This window comes from Caretta caretta, chromosome 9 (assembly GCF_965140235.1).
Source record: "Caretta caretta isolate rCarCar2 chromosome 9, rCarCar1.hap1, whole genome shotgun sequence".
Lineage (NCBI taxonomy): Eukaryota > Metazoa > Chordata > Testudines > Cheloniidae > Caretta > Caretta caretta.
This window is the reverse complement of record NC_134214.1, coordinates 55,518,593-55,539,928: the sequence shown is the minus strand read 5'-3', so window position 1 is coordinate 55,539,928 and position 21,336 is coordinate 55,518,593. Positions and strand designations below refer to the sequence as shown.

Genomic DNA, 21,336 nt, shown 5'->3' with positions numbered 1-21,336 from the left:
TCGGCTTCAGCCCTGGGGTGGTGGGTGGCAAGCTCCAACTGTGAGCATAGGTGCCGACTCTGTGGGTGCTCCGGGGCTGGAGCACCCATGGGGAAAAATTGCCCCGCACCCCACCTTATCTCCGCCTCCTCCCCTGAGTGCACCTTCCCTGCTTCTCCTCCCAGCACTTGCCACCGCGAAACAGCTGTTTTGCAGCGTAACAACCTGTGGGAGGGAGGGGGAGGAGCAGGAACATGGCACACTAAGGGGAGGAGGTGGAGAAGAGGCAGGGCCAGGGCAGGGATTTGGAGAAGTAGTCCAATAGGGACGGGGGGGGGCGGAGTTGGGGCTGGAGTCCCATCCATTGCCCCTGACCCCGCTGCCTCCCTATCCACCTCCCAATCTGGGGCTTAATTTGTCCCCCAGCTTGCTGGGGCTGAGTAATTCTGCTGTGAAAAAGTGATATTTGTATGTTTGTTAATATCACTTTTCACTGCTTCCCAGTTAGCCAGCAAGTCTGATTCTGTGAAAAATGCTATTAACAAACATATAAATATCACTTTTCACAGCAGCAGGCTTACTAGCTAGCAAGTCTAAAAAAAAAATACCAAAAAAGCAAAAGAAAATAAACACAAGACAAGAACATGCAAAGCATCTTATTTTTTGTTTCTATTCTGTTTAGGTCCAGTAAAGAATAGAATCAACTGTATTTTATTGTTATTATTGAGTTTGCAAAACAAAACAAAACACCCCACAACCCTACATAAATAAATTACAATGATTTGGACATGTATATGTGCATATTTATTTGTTTTTCCCTAACGTTAATTAAGTATTTTAGGAAAAACTGTCAGAGTGGCCACCAGCAAGAGTTGGTGGCCGCGCTCTGAAGCAATAAAAAAATTTGTTGTGAGAATTCCTGGCCTAGTCCCTCCATCACTGTCTGTTTGTGTGCCTTTCTGAGCTGTGCTGGTACCCCTGCAGGGTACAGCACAGTAACAACAGTTCTAGACTCTGCTTCTGCACAGGGACTTCTTCCCTAATCCAACAGTTGCTGGAAGGCCAATTACATGAGCCTAGTTAAGTGTCTCTTTGGTAAGAGCATTGCTAGGAAAATGATAATTACAATAGTAATTAGACAAGAGGAAAGGGAGAGACTAAAGATTAGGACCATTTTGTTTTTTAAGAAGTTGAAGTTTTTAGAAGAGACACATTGATCTTCCTCTTCCCTCATGTATCTTGTCGCAGGAACTAAACTACTTATATTTCCCAATAATCAAATGAGCACACAATAAATTGTGACATATTTAAATCAAAAGTCTACCTGTGAACTCACTGCTGCAAGGCATTACTACATTAATACTATTTTGCACTTCCACATGATTTTGATCAATGGATGAACAGTAGCTATCTTCACATCTTGAAAATTTACCTGACATGTACTACAAGTCAGAAGACTGAATTTACTAGCCAAAGACAAAAGGGTTGCCACCAGCAATGTCCAGAAATGAGTGTCTGATAAGAAACTCAACACCCTGCTACCTTCAGGTATGAGGAAGGATGTTGGCATTTCTATTATGCTGCTTAAGGCAATTCCAGAATCTGTGTTGCTGGAGAGAAACTTCACAGAAGGCCTGGGTTCCTGTGTTAAGTAAAAAGAGCAGCCTCTTCAGGTTTAATGAAAAGCAAAAATTCTTATTGTAGACAAACACAAAACAAAACCTATCACAGACTGGCCACATTGTCTTCATGCAACTTAAATCCTTAAACACACACAAATCCTCCAACAACCCAGAACTTTCCAAAAGCATAGAAATGATCTAAGTAGGGAAGATTTTATTTCTCTAGTACTGTCTCCCATTTATAGATAGCAATAGATTTCTTTCATCTGAAACACAGCTCTTTAAGTGCTGTCTCACTAGAGTCACAATATGCGAGCTGTGGGGCACTGACTCATAAGTGCAGTGAAAGGAAACAGGAAAAAAAATAGAGTAAGGGAGTTTTAATTTAAGATCCTTTGGGAAACATATTAGTTTAACTTACAAAAGCAACTTCAAAAGAAACAAACCTTCCTTTACGGCAGTAGTTCTCAAACATTTGTACTGGTGACCCCTTTCACATAGGAAGCCTCTAAGTGCGACCCCCCCTTAAATATATAAAAAAGTGTTTTTAATTTTTAACACCATTATAAATGCTGGAGGCAAAGCGGCGTTTGGGGTGGAGACTGACAGCTCACGAACCCCCAATACCCTTGCGACCCCCTGAAGGGTCCCAACCCCCAGTTTGAGAACCCCTGCTTTAAGGCAAAGAGGCTGATAAATCAAACCCTTAACTGAAGTCTTCCCACTGTAGGTCCCAGTCCAGGATGAATTCCTAACCCACACTAAGCTTCTAAAACTAGGATAGAGAGCTGAACTGGAGAGAGCTCTCTAAAGCTAGAGCAAGCATAGAAGCTATGTTAAATTCCCAGGGTAGAGAAAGTTTTTAGGCTATACTTGTAAGCTAAAATAAACCTCTGAGTTATGAACCTCTAAAGTTTAATCCGACAAAGTTCCCAAAGTAAAATGCACTGCTTTTCAATCCTGGAGATCAATTTGATAAATCCCTTAACTCTGCCCTTTATAAATTCTGGCCAGTCAGTCCCCTGTATCTGACTCAAAATGGAGTTTCACAGCCAGTAATAAACAGTGTCTCCCAACATTAAAGAAAGTTCCACTAACATGTTACCTTAAAATACCTACTCTATTATTTCAAGGTAAGAACAGTTAGGAGGACGAACAGAGATGCTACCTTTACAGCATACATCCTGCAATTGAATTCTACTTTCTTATCTTTTTTGGGGACTTGGTAAGGTATTTTAATATAAATAACAACACTCATCTAACTATTTCACAGCTCTAGTCCTGGGTCTGTATGCTGTCTGTAACAGACTATTGGATAAACAGTTCTTATCCAAACTAGGCTCACTACTTCCTGGCTAGATGTGTCTTCCTCAGATGACTAAAAACTTTGCTGGGATTTAAGTTAATGCCCCAGGCCACTGTTAAGATTGCTGGGGCTCTCTTATAGGGTTGCTACTAGGTGGGATGTACCATGACCATGGGGTCCTCTACAAGGGGTCCTAAAAGGCCTGTACTTCTTGACATGGTGCTTTCCCTGGACTTCAGTATCCATATTCACAGCTTGCATATGCATAAACCAAGGCCTGATCTAAGCAGTTTTTGTACCAGTATAACTGTTTTTGTTAGTGCTGTGACTTTTTTCTTCCAAAATAACTACTGATATAAAGATGCCTTATACCAGTTTACCACATTCCCATACCATAAGGGAAATAAACTATACTGGTACAACTACATCCACACTGGGTGGGAGGTGGCTTACCACTTTAGTTATGCTGGTACAGTACAACTTTAGATCACAGTATACATCAGTAGCAGATTTCAGAGTAACAGCCGTGTTAGTCTGTATTCACAAAAAGAAAAGGAGTTGGTTAGTCTCTAAGGTGCCACAAGTACTCCACATCAGTAGCAGAGTAAGAGATAGAACCCAAGTTCACCCACTTCCTCTTCTAAACCCTACCATAGTGTCTCTATTAAATAGCATAATGAGTATCTCACTAGATATGTGACTAAGAAGAATATCTGCAGTTCTACTAGCTGAATTGCTACTACTACAATTACCATTTCTGTCTGATGCTTTGGGCATATACTTATCAGATGTTGGGATCAAGGAGGAATTCCCTCTCCCTCTCATGGTTAATATTACAATGGGGGCTAGAAGCCTCAGCTATGATTAGGGTTGCCAACTTTCTAATCCCCACAAAACTGAACACCTTAGTCCTGCCTCTTCCCCGAGGCCATGCCCCCCGCCCCGCCCCTTCCTTCAGGCCCTGCTCCCCACTTACTTCATTCCTCCTCCCTCGGTGGCTCACTCTCTCCCACCCTCGCTCACTTTCACTGGGTGCGGCAGGGGGTTGAGATCCAGGAGAGGGTGCAGGCTCTAACTGGGGATGAGGGCTCTGGGTTGGGGCCAAAAATGAGGGGTTCAGGGTGCAGGAGGGGGTTCCAGGCTGGGGTAAGGGTGTGGGAGGGGGTGAAGGCTTCAGCTGGGGGTGCGGGAGGGGGCTGTGGGTTGAGGCAGGGGGTTGGGTTGCAGGGGGGCGAGGTCTCTGGCTGGGGGTGTAGGCTGTGGGGTGGGGCCAGGGATAAGGGGCTTGGAGTGCAGGAGGGGGCTCCAGACTGTGGGGTAGGGCAGAGGGGTTCAGGGTGTGCGAGGGGGTTCTGGGCTCGAGGTTGGGGTGTATGGGGGTGAGGGCTCCATCTGGGTGTGCAGGCTTTGGGGTGGAGCCAGGGATGAAGGGTTTGGGGTGCAGGAGGGGGCTCAGGGTTTGGGGGGGTTGGGGCATAGGCTTACCTGTGGCAGCTCCCGATCAGTGACGCAGGGGCAAGGCTAAGGCAGGCTTCCTGCATGTCCTGGCACCGTGGACTGTGCTGCGCCCTGGAAGCGGCCGGCAGGTTCGACTCCTAGCCGGAGGTGCGGCAGGAGGCTCTGTGCCCCGTTGCTCTTGCCCACTGGCACCACCCCCCAGCTCCCATTGGCTGCAGTTCCCGGCCAATGGGAGTGCAGAGCCAGTGCTTGGGGTGGGGGTGGGGGTAGCGTGCGGAGCCCCACGGCCCCCCCACCTAAGAGTCGGACCTTCTGGCCGCTTCCAGGGCACAGCGCAGTGCCAGGACAGGTAGGGGCTAGCCTGTCTTAGCTCCACAGCACTGCTGACCTGACTTTTAACAGCCCAGTCAGTGATGCTGACTGGAGCTGCCAGGGTCCCTTTTCAACCTGGTGTTCTAGTCGAAAACCAGACACCTGGTCACCTAGCTATGATCTTGAGCTCTATTGTGTTAGAGACTGTTTATACACAGTTATAGACACTCTCTTCCAAAGAGCTTACAATCTAGACAATGCAGATAAAGAGTGGGAGAAGATAGGTGACTTGCCCAACATAACTGACAGGTTCAGTCACAGAGACCCCTTTGAGACTGTCACCTGACATGCTGAAACTACCTCTTAGCCTGTTTTCCCTGGCAGCTTGGGACTCCAGAACCCTGTCTTGTTGAGCCAGACATGCTACTCCACTGCAACACAGACCCAGGTTCTGAACCATGCCCCCAAAGCTGCAGGCTTTAACCAAAAACTGCTCAGCAGGTTTCCTATCTCCAGCACCCAGACACTCAGTTCCCAATGGGATCCAAACCCCAAATAAATCCATTTTACTCTGTATAATGCTTATACAGAGTAAACTCATAAATTGTCCGCTCTCTATAACACTGATAGAGAAATATGCACAGCTGTTTGCTCCCCCAGGTATTAATCACTTACTCTGGGTTAATTAATAAACAAAAGTGATTTTATTAAGTATAAAAAGTAGGATTTAAGTGGCTTCAAGTAATAACAGACAAAACAAAGTAAGTTACCAAGCAAAATAAAACACACAAATCTAAGCCTAATACATTTAAGAAACTGAATACAGGTAAATCTCACCCTCAGAGATGGTCCAATAAGCTTCTTTCACTGACTAGACTGCTTCTTAGTCTGAGTCCAGTCCTTTCCCCTGGTACAGTTCTTGTTCGTTCCAGATCAGGTGGTAACTAGGGGATTTCTCATGACTCCAGACCCCTTTGTTCTGTCCCAACCCCCTTTTATGGCTTTGGCACAAGGCGGGACTCTTTTGTCTCTCTGGTTCCCCCCCCCCCTTTCTAAATAGAAAAGCACCAGATTTAAGATGGATTCCAGTACCAGGTGACATGGTCACATATCCTGTGAGACCCCCAAGCCTCCATTCTTTCCAGTCTGACTCAGATGAACATAGGAAGGATTTCAAGTAAACAGAGCTATTTACAACCAATTGTCCTGTTTAATGGGAGCCATCAAGATTCTAAACCACCATTAATGGCCCACACTTTGCATAATTACAATAGGACTTCAGAGTAATACTTCATATTTCTAGCTTCAGATACAAGAATGATACATTCATACAAATCAGATGAATACACTCAGTAAATTATAAGATTTGTAATAAGAAAAGAAGTACTTGTGGCACCATAGAGACTAACAAATTTATTTGAGCATAAGCTTTCATGAGCAATAGCTCACTTCATCGGATACATCCCCACCGTACTGTTCCTCACACATTCTTGTCAACTGCTGGAAATGGCCCACCTTGATTATCACTACAAAAGGTCCCCCCTGCCCTCCCCTGCTGGTAATAACTCACCTTACTTGATCACTCTTGTTACAGTAAAAAGAAAAGGAGTTCTTGTGGCACCTTAGAGACTAACCAATTTATTTGAGCATGAGCTTTCGTGAGCTACAGCTCACTTCACTTCATCATCTGATGAAGTGAGCTGTAGCTCACGAAAGCTCATGCTCAAATAAATTGGTTAGTCTCTAAGGTGCCACAAGAACTCCTTTTCTTTTTGCGAATACAGACTAACACGGCTGTTCCTCTGAATCTTGTTACAGTGTGTATGGTAAAAAGAAAAGGAGTACTTGTGGCACCTTAGAGACTAACCAATTTATTTGAGCATGAGCTTTCGTGAGCTACAGCTCACTTAAAGTGAGCTGTAGCTCACGAAAGCTCATGCTCAAATAAATTGGTTAGTCTCTAAGGTGCCACAAATACTCCTTTTCTTTTTGCGAATACAGACTAACACGGCTGTTACTCTGAAGTGTGCATGGTAACACCCATTGTTTCATGTTCTCTGTGTATATAAAATCTCCCCACTGGATTTTCTACTGTATGCATCCAATGAAGTGAGCTGCAGCTCACGAAAGCTTATGCTCAAATAAATTTGTTAGTCTCTAAGGTGCCACAAGTACTCCTTTTCTTTTTGCAGATACAGAATACAGCTGCTACTCTGAAACCTGTCATTATGCAAGATTTGTAATGATACCTTACAAGAGACCTTTTGCATAAAGCATATTCCAGTTACATTATATTCACACTCAGGATAGCATATTTCCATAAATCATATAGAATGCAACGTCACAGTCACACTGCAGCTCAGTGAGAGAGCCAGGAATAGGGCCCATGACTCTTGACTCCCAGTCCAATACCCTGTTCATTAGACCACCTGCTTCTATAAAGGATAGTCTTGCACACTTAGCTGTTCAATAGGGTTTTACTCCTACCTCTGAAATGTCACTCACAAGCCATGTTTTAACTTAGTTCATAGACTTTAAGGCCATTATGATCATCTAGTCTGACCTGCAGGCCACAAAACCTCGCTCACCCACTCCTAGATTCCTAACCTCTAGATGAGTTACTGAGGTCTTAAAATCATGATTTAAAGACTTCAAGTAACAGAGAATCCACCATTTACACTAGTTTAAACCTGCAAGTTACCGGTGCCCCACACTGCAGAGGAAGGTGAAAACCCCCCAGGGTGTCTGCCAATCTGACTTGGGGAGAAATTCCTTCCTGACTCCAAATATGATGGTCAGTTGGACCCTGAGCATTTCGGCAAGGCCCAACAATCAGACATCAGAGAAAGAATTTTCTGTAGTAAGTCAGAACCCTCCCATTCTAGTGTCCCATCACTGGCCACTAGAGATATTTGCTACTAGCAGTCACAGATCAGCTACATGCCATTGTAGGCAGTCTCATCATATCATCCCCCCCGTAAACTTTTCAAAATCAGTTTTGAAGCCAGTTAGGTTTTTACTCCCACCACTCCCCTTGAAAGGCTGTTCCAGCTCCTCTGATGGTTAAAAACTTTTGTCTAATTTCAAGCCTAAAGTTGTTGATGGTCATTTTATAACCCTTTGTTCTTGTGTCCACATTGGTGTTTAACTTAACTCCTCTCCCTGCCTGGTATTTAACCCTCTGATGTGTTTATAGAGAGCAATCATATCATCCCCAGCCTTCATTTGGTTAGGCTAAATAAGTCAAGTTCCTCGAGTTTCCTCTCGTAAGGTAGGTTTTCCATTCCTCTGATCATCCTAGTAGCACTTCTCTGCAACTGTTCCAGTTGAATTCATCTTTCTTTAACATGGGAGACCAGAATTGCACACAGTATTCTAGATAAGTCTCACCAGTGCCTTGTATAATGGTAATAACACTTCCCTATCTCTACTGGACATACCCATTAGCCTTTTTCATGGCCGCATCAGATTGGCAGCTCATAGTCATCCTTTGATTAACCAATACACCCAGGTCTTTCTCCTCTGTGGCTTCCAATGGGATAAGTCCCCAATTTAAAGCAAAAATTCTTCTTGTTAGTCCTTAAGTGCATGACTTTGTACTATTAAATTGCATCTTATTTCTATTACTCCAGTTTTCAAGGTCATCCAGATCTTCTAGTATTGTATTCTGATCCTCCTCTGTATTGGCAATACCTCACCAACTTTGTGTCACCCACAAATGTTATTAGCGCACTCCCACTTTGTGTGTCAAGGTCATTAATAAAAGTGTTAAATAAGATTGGTCCCAAGACTGATCTCTGAGGAACTCCACTAGTAATCTCCCTCCAGCCTGACAGTTCACCTTTCAGCATGACCCACTGTAGTGTCCCCTTTAACCAGTTCCTTATCTACCTTAAAATTCTCATATTAATCCCCATCTTCTCCAATTTAACTAATAATTTTCTCATGTGGAACTATGTCAAATACCTTAGTGAAATCCAAGTAGATTAGATCTACAGCATTTCCTTTGTCTAAAATAATCAGTTATCTTCTCAAAGGAGAAGATCAGGTTAGTATGGCATGATCTACTTTTTGTGAAACCATATTGTATTTTTATCCCAATAACTGTCTACCTTTATGTCCGTGAGTACTTTCTATTTCAAAATTTGTTCTTAGACTTTATGTAAGGCACCCCCGTCATCGGCAGCCAGGATTGAACCTGGGACTTCTGAAGCTTGTGTATGAGCCTCTGCTGCATGAGCTAAAAGCCACATGCCTCTTAACCAAGACTGTAGAAGACACATCAATCTCTAGGTGGTCTAGGTGTCACTAAAGCGGGATAAAGTGCCACACCAAACAGGCATGAGTTACACTTACATACAACTGAGATTAAACTAATAGGCCTGTAATTTCCCTGATCACTTTTTCCCCTCTCTTAAAAATAGGTATTAGATAAGCCTCCAATCACAAGGTACGACCCAAAGTTTACAGATTTGTTAAAAATCCTTGCTATTGGGCTTGCAGTTTCATGTACCAGTTCCTTTAATATTCTTGGGTGGATATTAACTAGGCCCCCCGATTTAGTTCCATTGAGCTGTTTTAAGTTTGACTTCCACCTTGCATGTGATAATTTCTACTTCCGTATCCTCATTTCCACTAGCCAGCCTGCCAGTACCGCAAAGCTTCTCATTACTTTGCCTCCATTTTTAATAAAGGTATTTGTTCAGGTGTTGGGCCATCCCTAAATTATCCTCAATGCTTAGCGGTTCCACTTCCTTTTACTATTGGTTTTAATTTCCCTTGCAAGGTCCAATTCTGTTTGGCTTTTGAAAGTTCACTTTTCCCCTTCGCTTTCTGACCTCCAAGAGATAGCTTTCCTTGTTGATCCATCCCATCTTCCATTCTTTGTAGGCTTTCTCTTAATCACCTGTTTGAGATGCTTGCTCTTCCAGCTTGGTCTGCAACATTTACCTATACATTTTTTCCACCGCCTGGGATGCAGGCTTCAGATAGCCTTTGCAACTTTGACTTAAAAAAAAAAAAAGAGTACTTGTGGCACCTTAGAGACTAACAAATTTAGTATTCCTTTTCTTTTTGCGAATACAGACTAACACGGCTGCTACTCTGAAATTTGACTTAAAAGTAATTCCAAGCCTCCTCCACATTCAGATCCTTGAGTTCTTGAGCCCAGTCTACTTTCCTAACTAATTCCCTTAATTTTTTTAAGTTTGCCCTTTTGAAATCAAGGACCCTAGTTGTAGATCTATTTTTGTTTATCTTTCCATTTAGTTTAAACTGAATTAGTTCATGACCACTTTAACCATGGTTGTCCCCTACAACCAATTCTTCTATGACATCCTCACTACTCACCAATACCAAATCTAAAATGGCATCACCTCCTGTAGATTCAGCAACTATTTGGTGAAGAAATCGGTCAGTTATCACCGCCATAGGTGCTGATTAGCAGGTGCTTAACACCTTCCCTTCCCCCAGCGCCTCCCGCCCACCGGTGACCCCACCAATCAACTCCTCCCCCTCCCTACCAGCACACCTACCACCTACCTACCACACACTGCAATCAGCTGTTTCATGGTGTGCAGGAGGCTCTGGGAGGAGTGGGGACAAGGTGCACCCAGGGGAGGGGGCAGAACTGGGTGGGAAGAGGTAGGGTGGGGGCAGGGACTTGGGAGAAGGGATGGGGTGGGGTCAGAAAGAGGCAAAACAGGGTGGGGGCTTGGGGGAAGGAAGCAGGTGGGGGCTTGAGCACCCCTAGGCCCAAAGGAAGCCAGTGCCTACGATCACATCCAGGAAAATGTGGGCCTTATTATTATTAGTAGCACTTGCCCTCCAATCTATATCTGGGAAGTTAAAGCCTCTCATAATCACACAATTTCCAGAAGGTTTTTATTGTATTAAAAATATTAAAGAGGTCTCTATCCATATCTAGATTGGATCATGGGGGTCTGTAGCATACCCCAAGCACTATCACAGGGGAGCCTCTGGTAGCTTTCTTCCCCAAAGTAATTTTGTCTCAAACAGACCGTGTTATCCATTCCCATCACTTCTAAATTTCTTTACAGTCTACCTCATCATTAACATACAATGCTACTCCATCACCTTTACTTCTGTTTTTCCTGAATAGCATATACCCTTCAATACCTGTACTCCAGTCATGGCTACTATTCCACCATGTTTCTGTTATCCCTATAATATCTGGTTTCATCTTCCTGCACCAGTAGTTCTTGTTCCTCCATTTTGTTACCCAGGCTCCTTGCATTGATGTACAGACATCTTAGTTGTTCCTGCTTAGCTTCAACCAAATTCTTCACCTGCTTAGATACAGTCATTCTATTGCCAGTATTGCAGTCTGGCTTCAATGGTAATGGCACTATCTTTCCTCTTAATGTCCATTCTCCTACCCACTGCTGTTAGTTTCTCCATTGCAATATTCTCTCTTTCTTGATTTTTTCCTCCCGGTCAATATTCAAATTAGGCATGGAGATTACATGAGTATATCTCCCAACCATCTCCCAGATTCCTAGTTTAAAGCTCTTTTGATCAGCTGTGCCAACCTCCATCAAAGTCTATTTCCCTCACTACTCAGGTGGAGTCAATCCGATGAGAACAGTCCTGTGTCCATGAATCCTCCCAGTGGCTGAACATCCCAAAGTCCTCCACTGCCCGAGCCATCTGTTGATCATCATAATCTTGTCTCACCTTTGTTCTCCTCCTCTAAGGACAGGTAGAATCCCACTGAAGATCACTTAAGTCTTCACTTCTTTAAGAATCTTCCCCAGCCTGGCACTGTCTCCACTGATGCGTTCTACTGAGAATCTAGCAGTATCATGTGTTGCCATGCAAAGGTCAATGAGTGAATTATTTCCTGCTCCTATTAGTATATTCTTCAGCCTCAGGTCCACATCCCACATCTTAGCTCCCTGCAGACAGCACACCTTTCTGTTGTCTGGATCAGCTCTGGTGCCAGGTCTGTCCTTCTTAGTAGGGGGTCACCAATGATGTAGACCCACTTCATCCGGGTATTGGTGCAATTCTCTGGCCCGCCTCCTGTTCTTTCTGGCTGCAAGTCCTCTGGTCTTTGTTCTCTCTTGCAATCTTCTATGAGTTAGTCTCTATCCTCCAGTGGCTCCCAACTCCGCCTATCTTCATTAATGCTTCCCCTCTTCTTCTAGGACTAGTTGTCCTTCTCTTCTTCCTTGCCCTCCCACTTTCTGTTACTGCCTGCTGTGGCCCTTCTTCATTTTCCAGATCAGCAAACCTGTACCTGAGCTCTATTTCTCTTTGAATAGCCTTCTTTTAACAAAGATGTAAAATGGTATTTAAATTGTTTTATGTGAATAGATTCTGGATTAGATAAGCATGTGGTGGAAGGTGCTAAATGATCTGTGTTGGTCACAGGGCTTTTGTCTGAGGGTGGGAGGTTGTGGAGCAGATGTGCCTCAAGACAATAGTAATGGAAATGACAACTCTAATCCCAAATCAGAAGTTTAGTGGAATAAGATCTTCACCCAACTTACATAAGTAATAAAGTAAATAAGTAAAACATAAGTAATAAAACCCACAAGAAGCAACCCCTAACATGTACAGCATCAATCAAGCATGTTGAGTCGCTCGTAGTATAAACCTCTGGGGGCTTAGAATGTGTCTTTAACCTCTGGCTACAGTGCTATGCATATCTGTGGACACATACCCAAGCACTAAATAATAAATGCAATGAGTTGGAGGGTTTTGCCCCTGTTCCCAAGGGACAGGTGTTGACATGACTAAAGCCACTAGCACAAGTTTCTTTGTTTCCTGTTTCACCGGAAAGGAGATTGAACTACCCTTTCCAGGTCTGATTCCCTCAAGGCTAGAGAGGGAGAGGGACAGGGGCAGGACATCATGGGGGAAGCTTATGCTGCAGCTAGGTGCTAGGGAGTAGAGAATTTAGAGAATCTCTAAGGCTGCCTTTGCTGCAGGGGACGGGAGAAGTTAAACTCCAAGCCCCAGTGTAATAATTTTCCAAGGGAATGCAAAGGCAGGCCCAATGGAGCTGGGAGCAGAGCCACCAAGTTAAATGAGGGAACACTGTCTCCTCACCCCACTTAGTGCCTAATCTCCCTCTATAGATATAGCCTTAAGCCCTAGAGTATGGGAATGCATCAGAATATCCACTTTTTAAAATTTTGTTTTAGCTCATGGTTTTTGTAGAACAGCATAAAAATCTGCCTCCAATGCTGCACAAACCAGATGGCAAATAAAAATCACCCCATATGCATTTACAATCTCATTAATTTGGCAGTGTGGGGGAAGCAGGGCACACTTATGTATTTTAAATACTTGGGGTTGGCAACATTGCATCCGACCCCCTGCCACTGATCTACGGGGGGAGGGTGAAGCAACCACCCAGTTAAAAGTGGGGGGCAGGGGTGAGACAGCAACCACTCTGCACCCACAACTGGGAGGGGTGGGGGGGACCGGACAATGGCTGCATACGGCCTTCTCTTGTGCAGTGGACGTGGCCACTCCCATAGCCCCCACCGGAAGGCGGCTGCCTCTCCCTCCGCCGCGCTCTATGGTAACGGGGGATGAGGGGGAGTACCACTGGCACGTGGCCCACCAGCACCAATAGAAAAGGAACAAACCATCGAGCGAAGATGAGTGCTGGTTAGATATTGCGGGCTCTAAGCCCGTCTCTCTGCTGCCGTCAGCTTGTTGGAGGCAACAGAGTCGTCCCAGCCCCCTAGGGTGGGGGATCGTGTTCAGCTGTCCAGCCCCTCTTACCTGATGCGTCCCTGACCCCCCATTTTATCGCGCTGCTATACCGAGTGTGAGCGGAGATCGGAATTACCTCTAATAGGCCTACGGCGAAGCCTATGCTGGGTACGAGGCCGAGAGGCCAGCCGCCATCTTGGTAAAGGAGAGAGATGTGCGTGACCTGCCAGCATAAGGGTGGCCCCACCCCCACACACCCTTGTCCTGTCAAATCGCCACAGGAATAGCGTGTGCGTCCGCACAGTCAGTTAAGCTCATGCGCTTTTAGGGCTCTTGAGGCGCGCAGGCGCACATTTATTCTGAGTCTGCCGCTCGAGCTTGCGTCTCTTCGTTGTGAGTCCCCGGCTCCGACTTTAGGGCGGGGTCTGCGGAGGCGCGCGCGACTGTAGTTAGAGAGCCTGAGTGGAGAGAGACTCGTAGCGAGTGCGCGAGCCTGAGGAACTGTTGGAAGAGCTTGGTTCCGCGGTCGCTCTGTACAGCCCAGGCTGCCAGGTGAGGGGCGCGGCGGCGGCTCCCGGCTCCCCAGGGGGAAGGGGGGCTCTAGGGCCGCTCAGGGGCGGGCGGTCCAGGGCGAGGAGTCTGGGCTCCGGAGCCAGACGGGCGAGTTTCTTCGCCCCTCCCCCGCCCCCCTTCTTCCCCCATTCGCGGCTTGCAGCTTCCGCGGGGTTAGGCTGCGCAGTGTCCCGTGGTGCTGGTTCCGCGTCCTGCTTTCGGGCCGCTGCCTGGCGATGCTGGAGGGGGGTGAGAATCCCCGGGCGCCGCACTTCCTAGCTGTCCGGTAGCCCCAGCCCGATGTCTCTCAGGGCTTCAGAGATGCAATGCCGGGGACCGCCGGAGGACTCCCTCGTCCCTTCTGCGGTCAGAAGGTAGCCGGCAGGCCGATTTCGCCTTTGCTTGATACCGCCCTCCCCGGTGGGCGAGCGGGAGGAGAGATGGCTGTACGGTTGGGGGAGGTGGGGTTTTTTCTCTTAGCGTTTCAAAATTGAAGGCTAACGTGCTTTTCAAATACTATGCACTTAACACCCCTCGCAGCTTTGGAGAAGCCTTGTGGCTTTCTAGCCGTAGCTGTAGCTACCTAAACTTACTCCTGCAAAAGGTAGTTCGGAAACAGAATGTGTTTCAATTACGCCACTGTGAATTTTCACTGTTTGAATGGATCACTGTCAGCAAAGTTACAGTGTACAGCTTCACACACACAAGTTTACGTGTTAACAATTAAATGTAAGCATTAACTGCTTAGCCTTTAAAATGTAAATTACTTTAGTTCTTCTTGTACTGTAGAACTAACAGACCTGGTGAAACTCTAGCTGTAAAGGAAAGTTCAGGTCCAGTGGCAACGCAGGGCAGGTTCACAGGCTGTTAGGGGTGGAATTTACTGGGCTGTGGAAGTGAGGGTTGTGAACCAGGTGGGACTAGGACTTAGTGCCAGGGATGGAGCAAAGGAAAGAAGCTAGGGAGCTACAGCTGGAGACTGATGACTATAAGGGTGGAAATTAGAGCTGACCAGAGAGCAGGGTTAAAGAGGTAGCAAAGAGCCTTGCAGCCTAAATGCTCATTACACCAAGTAGAAGAAGATGGAGCAACTGTAAGGTTAGAGCTTTCTATGCCACGTGTGAAGTTTTTACAGACAGCATCTAAAGTGTCAGAGAAGCAAGTTACTTATCTTCATCTGCATTTGAAATGAGATCTAACAGTGGCTTAGATGTGATTTAATAGCAATCTATCATTAACCTAGTTCAAAGTCTGCTCAAACCTCCTCTTTGATCATTCAAGACACATGTATAATGTCTTCCGTAGGGTTTTAGAACAGCTGTAAGGGAAGATCTAGGATGCTCTCAAATTGGAAACTGCTTATGAATTGTATTGCTGCCTGCATGAGAGAACTTAATCACAGTATTAAAACATCTTCCATGCAGTATTCCCTGTTGTGAAACCTTTCTATGTTGGTTGCCTACAGCAGTGGCTTCCAACCTTTCCAGACTACTGTACCCCTTTCAGAAGAAATCAGACATAAAAATACAAAAGTGTCCCAGCACACTATTACTGAAAAATTGCTTACTTGTATGGTAAATATGAGAAAGTATAAAAAACAATTGGAATATAAATGTTGTACTTGTATTTCAGTGTATAGTATATAGAGCAGTATAAACAAGTCATTCTAGGAAATTTTAGTTTGTACTAACTTCACTAGTGCTTTTTATGTAGCCTGTTGTACAACTAAGCAAACATCTAGGTGAGTTGATATGCTCCTTGGAAGACCCTTGCGTACCCCCAGGGGTATGTGTACCCCTGGTTGAGAACCAGTGGCCAACAGGAACCCTAAATGAATAAATGGTTATGCCAGAGAAGCCTAGATTGGACCAGACATTACAGCGTATCCAATACAAAATAGTGTGATCCTATAACTATAACAGAAAATTCAAGGTGCTTTTGTTTTAAATCCCACCGCTGACATGGACTTGCAGTGTGATCCTGAGCGAAGGACACGGTCCTCTTTCTGCCTCAGTTTCCTTCTCTGTACAATGGAGATAATGAAACTTAACTCAAGGATGTTGAGATTTGATCAGTTAATATTTGAAGTTCTTGAAGATCCATATGGAAGGTAATTCATTGTCTTAAGTAATTCAGTACCCTTGGACCTACTTGCACAGAATTTAAAGAGAAGTTACTACTAGGTAGAGGTCTTTTAATTTATCTTTTGTGCAGTTTGATATAATGGTAACTCTCCATATTTTTTGTTTAGATTTATAAAATAAGCACCTGTTTGTAATCTCAATTTCACAATGAATATCTCCAGGACTCTTATCTTTAGCAATAAATATACAGATATGTATCAGCAAATGTAAATACCCCTTTCCACCAAGCAGCCATAATAAAATTCCTCCAACCCACAACTTTGGCGCCCCCCCCACTTCGTGGGTGGAAAGATGGCCCTTGCAGTGTGCCTGGAAAACCAATGTGGTCCTTGGACCAACAGGGAGAAGATTTTCTCAAGTTGAGAACACCCTGCTAGTAACTCCCTTTCTCTTTCTGAGAGTTTGTCATCTGAGCACTGCCTCTGATCCTAGCCACAGCAGTGTAGCTTAAGGAGTCGAAATCTCTTGACTAATATCAAACAATTTAGGACTCGATCGGTTTAAACCAGCTCCTTGAATTCCACTTGGAAACTGATTGTTGACCGTTGATCATTGTCCATAGATCACGGAGCACTGTTGTTACATAATTATAGCATGGAACTCCACCTAATAAACACAATGTCATATATTGCACTAGCTTTTATTTCTTAGGCTTTGTCTACCCTGTACTTTCATTGTTAAAACTTCTGTTGCTCAGAGGTGTGGAAACCCCCATCCCTCCTGAATAACAAAAGTTTTAACGACAAAGTTCTGGTGTGCACGATAGGCGGCTGGTGACCCGGGCATTGTGGAAGCCTAGACCTCAGCTCCTCTGCTTGTGCCCGAAGCTCTGCCCCTCACCCTCCTCGTCTGCACCTCCACTGTAGCCCCAGTCAGCGCAGCGACAGCAGCCCCCAGCCCTGGTGTGCCACCGCAATGGCAACAGCCAGGGCAAAGGGCTGGGGGGAACTGCAGGAAGGGACCTGGCCTGGAGGCAGGGTGTGGGTGGGGCCATGCTAGGCTGTTTGGGGAGGCACAGCTTCCCACAGCCTACGATTTCCATGCCCATGGTGTGGACAGTGCTTCATCCGTGGGAGCCGCTCTCCCGTTGACTAAGATACCGCCCCGCATTGGTGTTTTATTTTATTGTCAGGAGAGCTTTCTCCCATCGACAAAGAGCGACTACGTTGTGTGCCTTACAAGGCGCAGCTGTAGCAGCACATCCGCGCTGTTATAAGGTGCATGGTGTAGACATACACTGAAGCCACTCAGGCTGTTTCCTTCACACATGCGCACACACACACAATGTGTAACAGTAATTCAGTCCTGAAGGCACAGTTAACTGTGGCAGGTAAATTTGCACTCTTCTTGCTACGCAGACAGCAAATTTGGATACATCTGCTTCCTGAAGTCCCTGGTAATAACTAAACTCCCTAGCAAATATTCTATTTTGGTAAACACCGCTTGTTCTTGTGAAAATTACTATTGAACATTTAGTAACCACAAAGGGTCAAGGCCTCTGGTTTTATATCTTGCCACAAGTACTCCTTTTCATATTGTAGGCAGTCAGTAGCAATCATCACAGTTCTCTACCTGTCTAGCCATTGTCAGGTTTCAGTTTAAGATATATATTATGGAAGAGATGAGTTTTGGGGGACTTGAAGGAGGATTAGGTGGTGGTTTATGGTTTTTAATTGGAAGCCTTCCCCCCCCCCCCTTAAGGAGTGGCATGGGGGAAGGAATGCAAGTGCTTGGAGAACGAGCAGAAAATTGGGTGATCAAATTTGGCATCAGTGATGATGAAGGTGGGAGTCAGTCTGGTAGAGTGGGGCTATAAATTATGGAGACTTTTTGTGGGTAAGGACAAGAAATTAGTTTTTGACATGGTAGATGAAGGGGGAGCTAAAGGAGAAACTGGGGGGAGGAGCTGGCAGAGCTATGAGGCAAAAAGATTTTAGCAGCATTTTAAATGGTAGGATTAGGTTGTAGACATTTTTCAGAGTAGCAGCCATGTTAGTCTGTATTCACAAAAAGAAAAGGAGTACTTGTGGCACCTTAGAGACTAACCAATTTATTTGAGCATAAGCTTTCATGAGTTACAGCTCACTTCATCGCATATAGCTCACTTCATCGGATGTGATGAAGTGAGCTGTAACTCATGAAAGCTTATGCTCAAATAAATTTGTTAGTCTCTAAGGTGCCACAAGTACTCCTTTTCTTGTTGTAGACATTGTGATTAGAGAGGAGGAGATGATGATTTTTCTAATTTTGCTTACCCTATCACATTTCAAAGTTCATAGAACATCAGGGTTGGAAGGGACCTCAGGAGGTCATCTAGTCTAACCCCCTGCTCAAAGCAGGGCCAATCCCCAATTTTTGCCCCAGATCCCTAAATGGCCCCCTCAAGGATTGAACTCACAGCCCTGGGTTTAGCAGGCTAATGCTCAAACCACTAAGCTGTCCCTCTCCCCCAAAGAGTTGTTGAACCTCTTCCTTTAATGATTATTTACAGGACACTTAAAAGTGTGGGGGAGGAGAGAAAGCTGTATTTGTCTGAATTCTGAAAATTTTATCTGAATTCTGAAAAGGCAATTTCCTGTAAACTCTAATAGTTTCTTTTAGAGAAACAAGGTAGGTGAGGTCATATCTTTTACTAGTCCAACTTCTGTTGGTATACGATGCAAGCTTTTGAGCTACATAAAGCTCTTCTTTAGATTTTACTTCAGTTGGTTTTTGTAAAAGGTGTAAGCTTTATAATTTTTCCAGATGCAAAAGATTTTTTTTCTTCTCATATAGTTTGAGTGGAATTTTCTGAAGCACACAGTGTTGGCTTAACTTTGATTCCAATGAATTAAATAGAATTGGAGTTAGGCATTCAGTGTTAGTCTTTGAATATGGAGTGAGATTTTCATAGCAAAGGTAAAGATAAAAATGGTATTTGACAGGAAATCATTTGAGGTGGTCCAGAAGCTGGGTAATACATGCAAGTAGTTTAGAATGGTCTCTGTCTTGCTCACTGTCAAGAGACCATTAAAATTTGATTGCACAGTGGTGGTTTTAGTAGGTGTTTTGGTCTTCATATTATCCTGTTTGTAACAAACTAAAAAACATTTTGTTCACAGAGTGGCTGACCTTCCATAAGGATGGCCAAGGTAAGAACAGCATTTGTATCTTCATTAATTACAACATAAAAGCATAGTTTTTTATTAAGGTTTTTAGATAGGGCAACCGTTCCTTCATGTGCAATGAATATAAAGTTTTTAGAGTGTGGGATCCACAGTCAAATGTATAGAATATTTGAAATTTAGAGATGAATGAAAATAAACTTTGAACAGTTTGGTAACAGATGAAATTATGCAAAACACTGTTTATGAAAGTTGTTTCCCTATTGAGGTTATAAAGGGAAACCATGTAGCTTTTTTCCACTGAAGTAATGTCCCTCACTTGAGCAAACCCTTTACCCCAACTGTACTATTTTGTATTTGAACTTCTCTTCTGCCACTGTGTACCCAGTTTTGCAGTCAGCAATGAACATTCAGAAAAAGGATGAGCACCAGTTTAATTGGCTTTTGCCCCAAAAGCAAGCTGGGGGATGGACAGATCCTTTAAGCAAGATTATAAAAGCAACAATAGAGAATTTAAACGAAAAGATCATATAAATGTAACAATCAGCATATAAAATTCAGATTTCTTGTTCCACCCATTTTGTGTCAAAAGTAGAAATCGGAATGGCCCATATTAACCTATTGTCACTGACATAAATTGTGTAAAGTGTTTGAGTAGTATGTTTGGGGAGAATAACCAATATGTCTGAAAACTTTTTCTGCTATTCTTTAATGTTGGATGTGTTTATACATTGTAAATTGAAAATGAAAGTTGAGTCCTTTCCAGAGCACCCTCTAGTTTTCCTTCTGATTTTAATGAACTGATCACAGATTACTGTGAGCTAGAAGGGACACCTGTATTAAGTCAATCCTCTTGCTTTATTATAAGATTTCAAATAGATTATCATCAGATAACAGGTAGCTTTTAATTTTTTTTATTTGTATGTGTCAGAACTGACTAGAAATGTAGAGTTGCAATTTGATTTAGCATGTGCATAAGTCCCATCCACACAATCACTTTTAAAATGGCGTTAAACACCACACATTTTTAAAAGTAGTTAGTATGATTACTACACAAGCATAGTCTGCTGAGGGTAATATTGAATATAATTTACTATAATTCCTGGAAGGATAGTTGGAATAAACTACACTAGTTGTGAAAACTTTCACTTAGCACAGTTAATCTATTCTGTGTTGTAAAATTGTTTAACCATTATGGTAGCGTGAACCCATTATGTAGTGGGTTTCTGCACAACATGTAGTAGTATTAGTGAGAAACGCATCCCATGAATTTTCAGTTTCATTTAAACTCTTGGAGGAAAAACATGCCATTTATTTTAATCTGGAAATGAAACAGATATAATAAAGCTGTTGCTATCTAATTTGTCAGTGAAAACTTTGATATGTAAATGTTTTTTAGGTTTACATTGTGCATGTGCAGCCAGTCATTTATGTATCTACACTTATAACAATATAATATACAAAAAAGGATTCCTATATTTACTTCAGGCACCTTTTGACAGTTATTTAGAAAAACAATGCAAATAAAATCAGCAGTGAAGTCACAACCAAAACCAAATCATGAATCCTTTCCATTCCCTAAAGCCTGAGTGGAAAAAGTAGGCCTTGCAATGTGTGATACACACCAACAGGTTTGGGTTCTTTCAGACCAAAGGTTGGGGTGTAAGTTCCAAAGGTGAGGGCCTTTTACAGAAAACACTCCTGCCAGCTCCCTCTGTTTTAACTCAAGGTGACTCAAACTTGAGTGCCTATTCTGTAGAGAACAGTGTGAGCAATAAAGACTGAAGACTTCAAATATTTTCCCGCTCTGCCTCTAATTTGTAATTACAAGCTTCAGAACTGTCCTCAGTTATTTCAGCCTATAGCATATATAATCTTCTGATTATTTTATTTAGCAACCGCCTGCCCAATTTACCAATCCAGAAACTCCTGGCTATGTTGGATTTGCAAACCTTCCCAACCAGGTTCATCGGAAGTCTGTGAAAAAGGGCTTTGAGTTCACTCTCATGGTGGTTGGTAAGAGAATATTTTTAATAGACTCTTCTAATTAGAATTTAGAAAACTGGGGATTAGGCTGAATGCAATGTAACTTCTTGTGTGAAGGAAGTCTTCATATACTTTATATAGTATCCAGTGGTTCTGTCCTGTATAGTTGTATAGTTTAAAGA

General features: G+C 43.8%; 2 protein-coding genes across 12 annotated transcripts in view; one reads left to right on the top strand and one right to left on the bottom strand.

The window, feature by feature from the left end:
- Positions 1–13,633, bottom strand: part of HDLBP (high density lipoprotein binding protein) — a 91,467-nt gene extending 77,834 nt beyond the window's left edge. For both annotated transcript variants that reach the window (XM_048863694.2, XM_075132318.1), the window contains exon 1: positions 13,505–13,633. The gene's annotated coding sequence lies outside the window, so the exon portion shown is untranslated. The remainder of the gene's footprint in view (positions 1–13,504) is intronic.
- A 113-nt stretch (positions 13,634–13,746) lies between these two features.
- Positions 13,747–21,336, top strand: part of SEPTIN2 (septin 2) — a 54,189-nt gene continuing 46,599 nt past the window's right edge. For 7 of the 10 annotated variants that reach the window (XR_012669928.1, XM_075132322.1, XM_075132320.1 and 4 more), the window contains exons 1-3: positions 13,747–13,920; positions 19,166–19,195; positions 21,064–21,184. Coding sequence is in view for 8 of the 10 variants with exons in the window: in XM_075132322.1 (XP_074988423.1) it covers positions 19,187–19,195; positions 21,064–21,184 (130 nt within the window). In the remaining 2 variants the exon portion in view is untranslated. Of the gene's footprint in view, positions 13,921–14,100; positions 14,295–19,165; positions 19,196–21,063; positions 21,185–21,336 lie in introns of those variants that run through there. The other 3 variants (XM_075132326.1, XM_075132323.1, XM_048863701.2) reach the window with 2 other exon arrangements.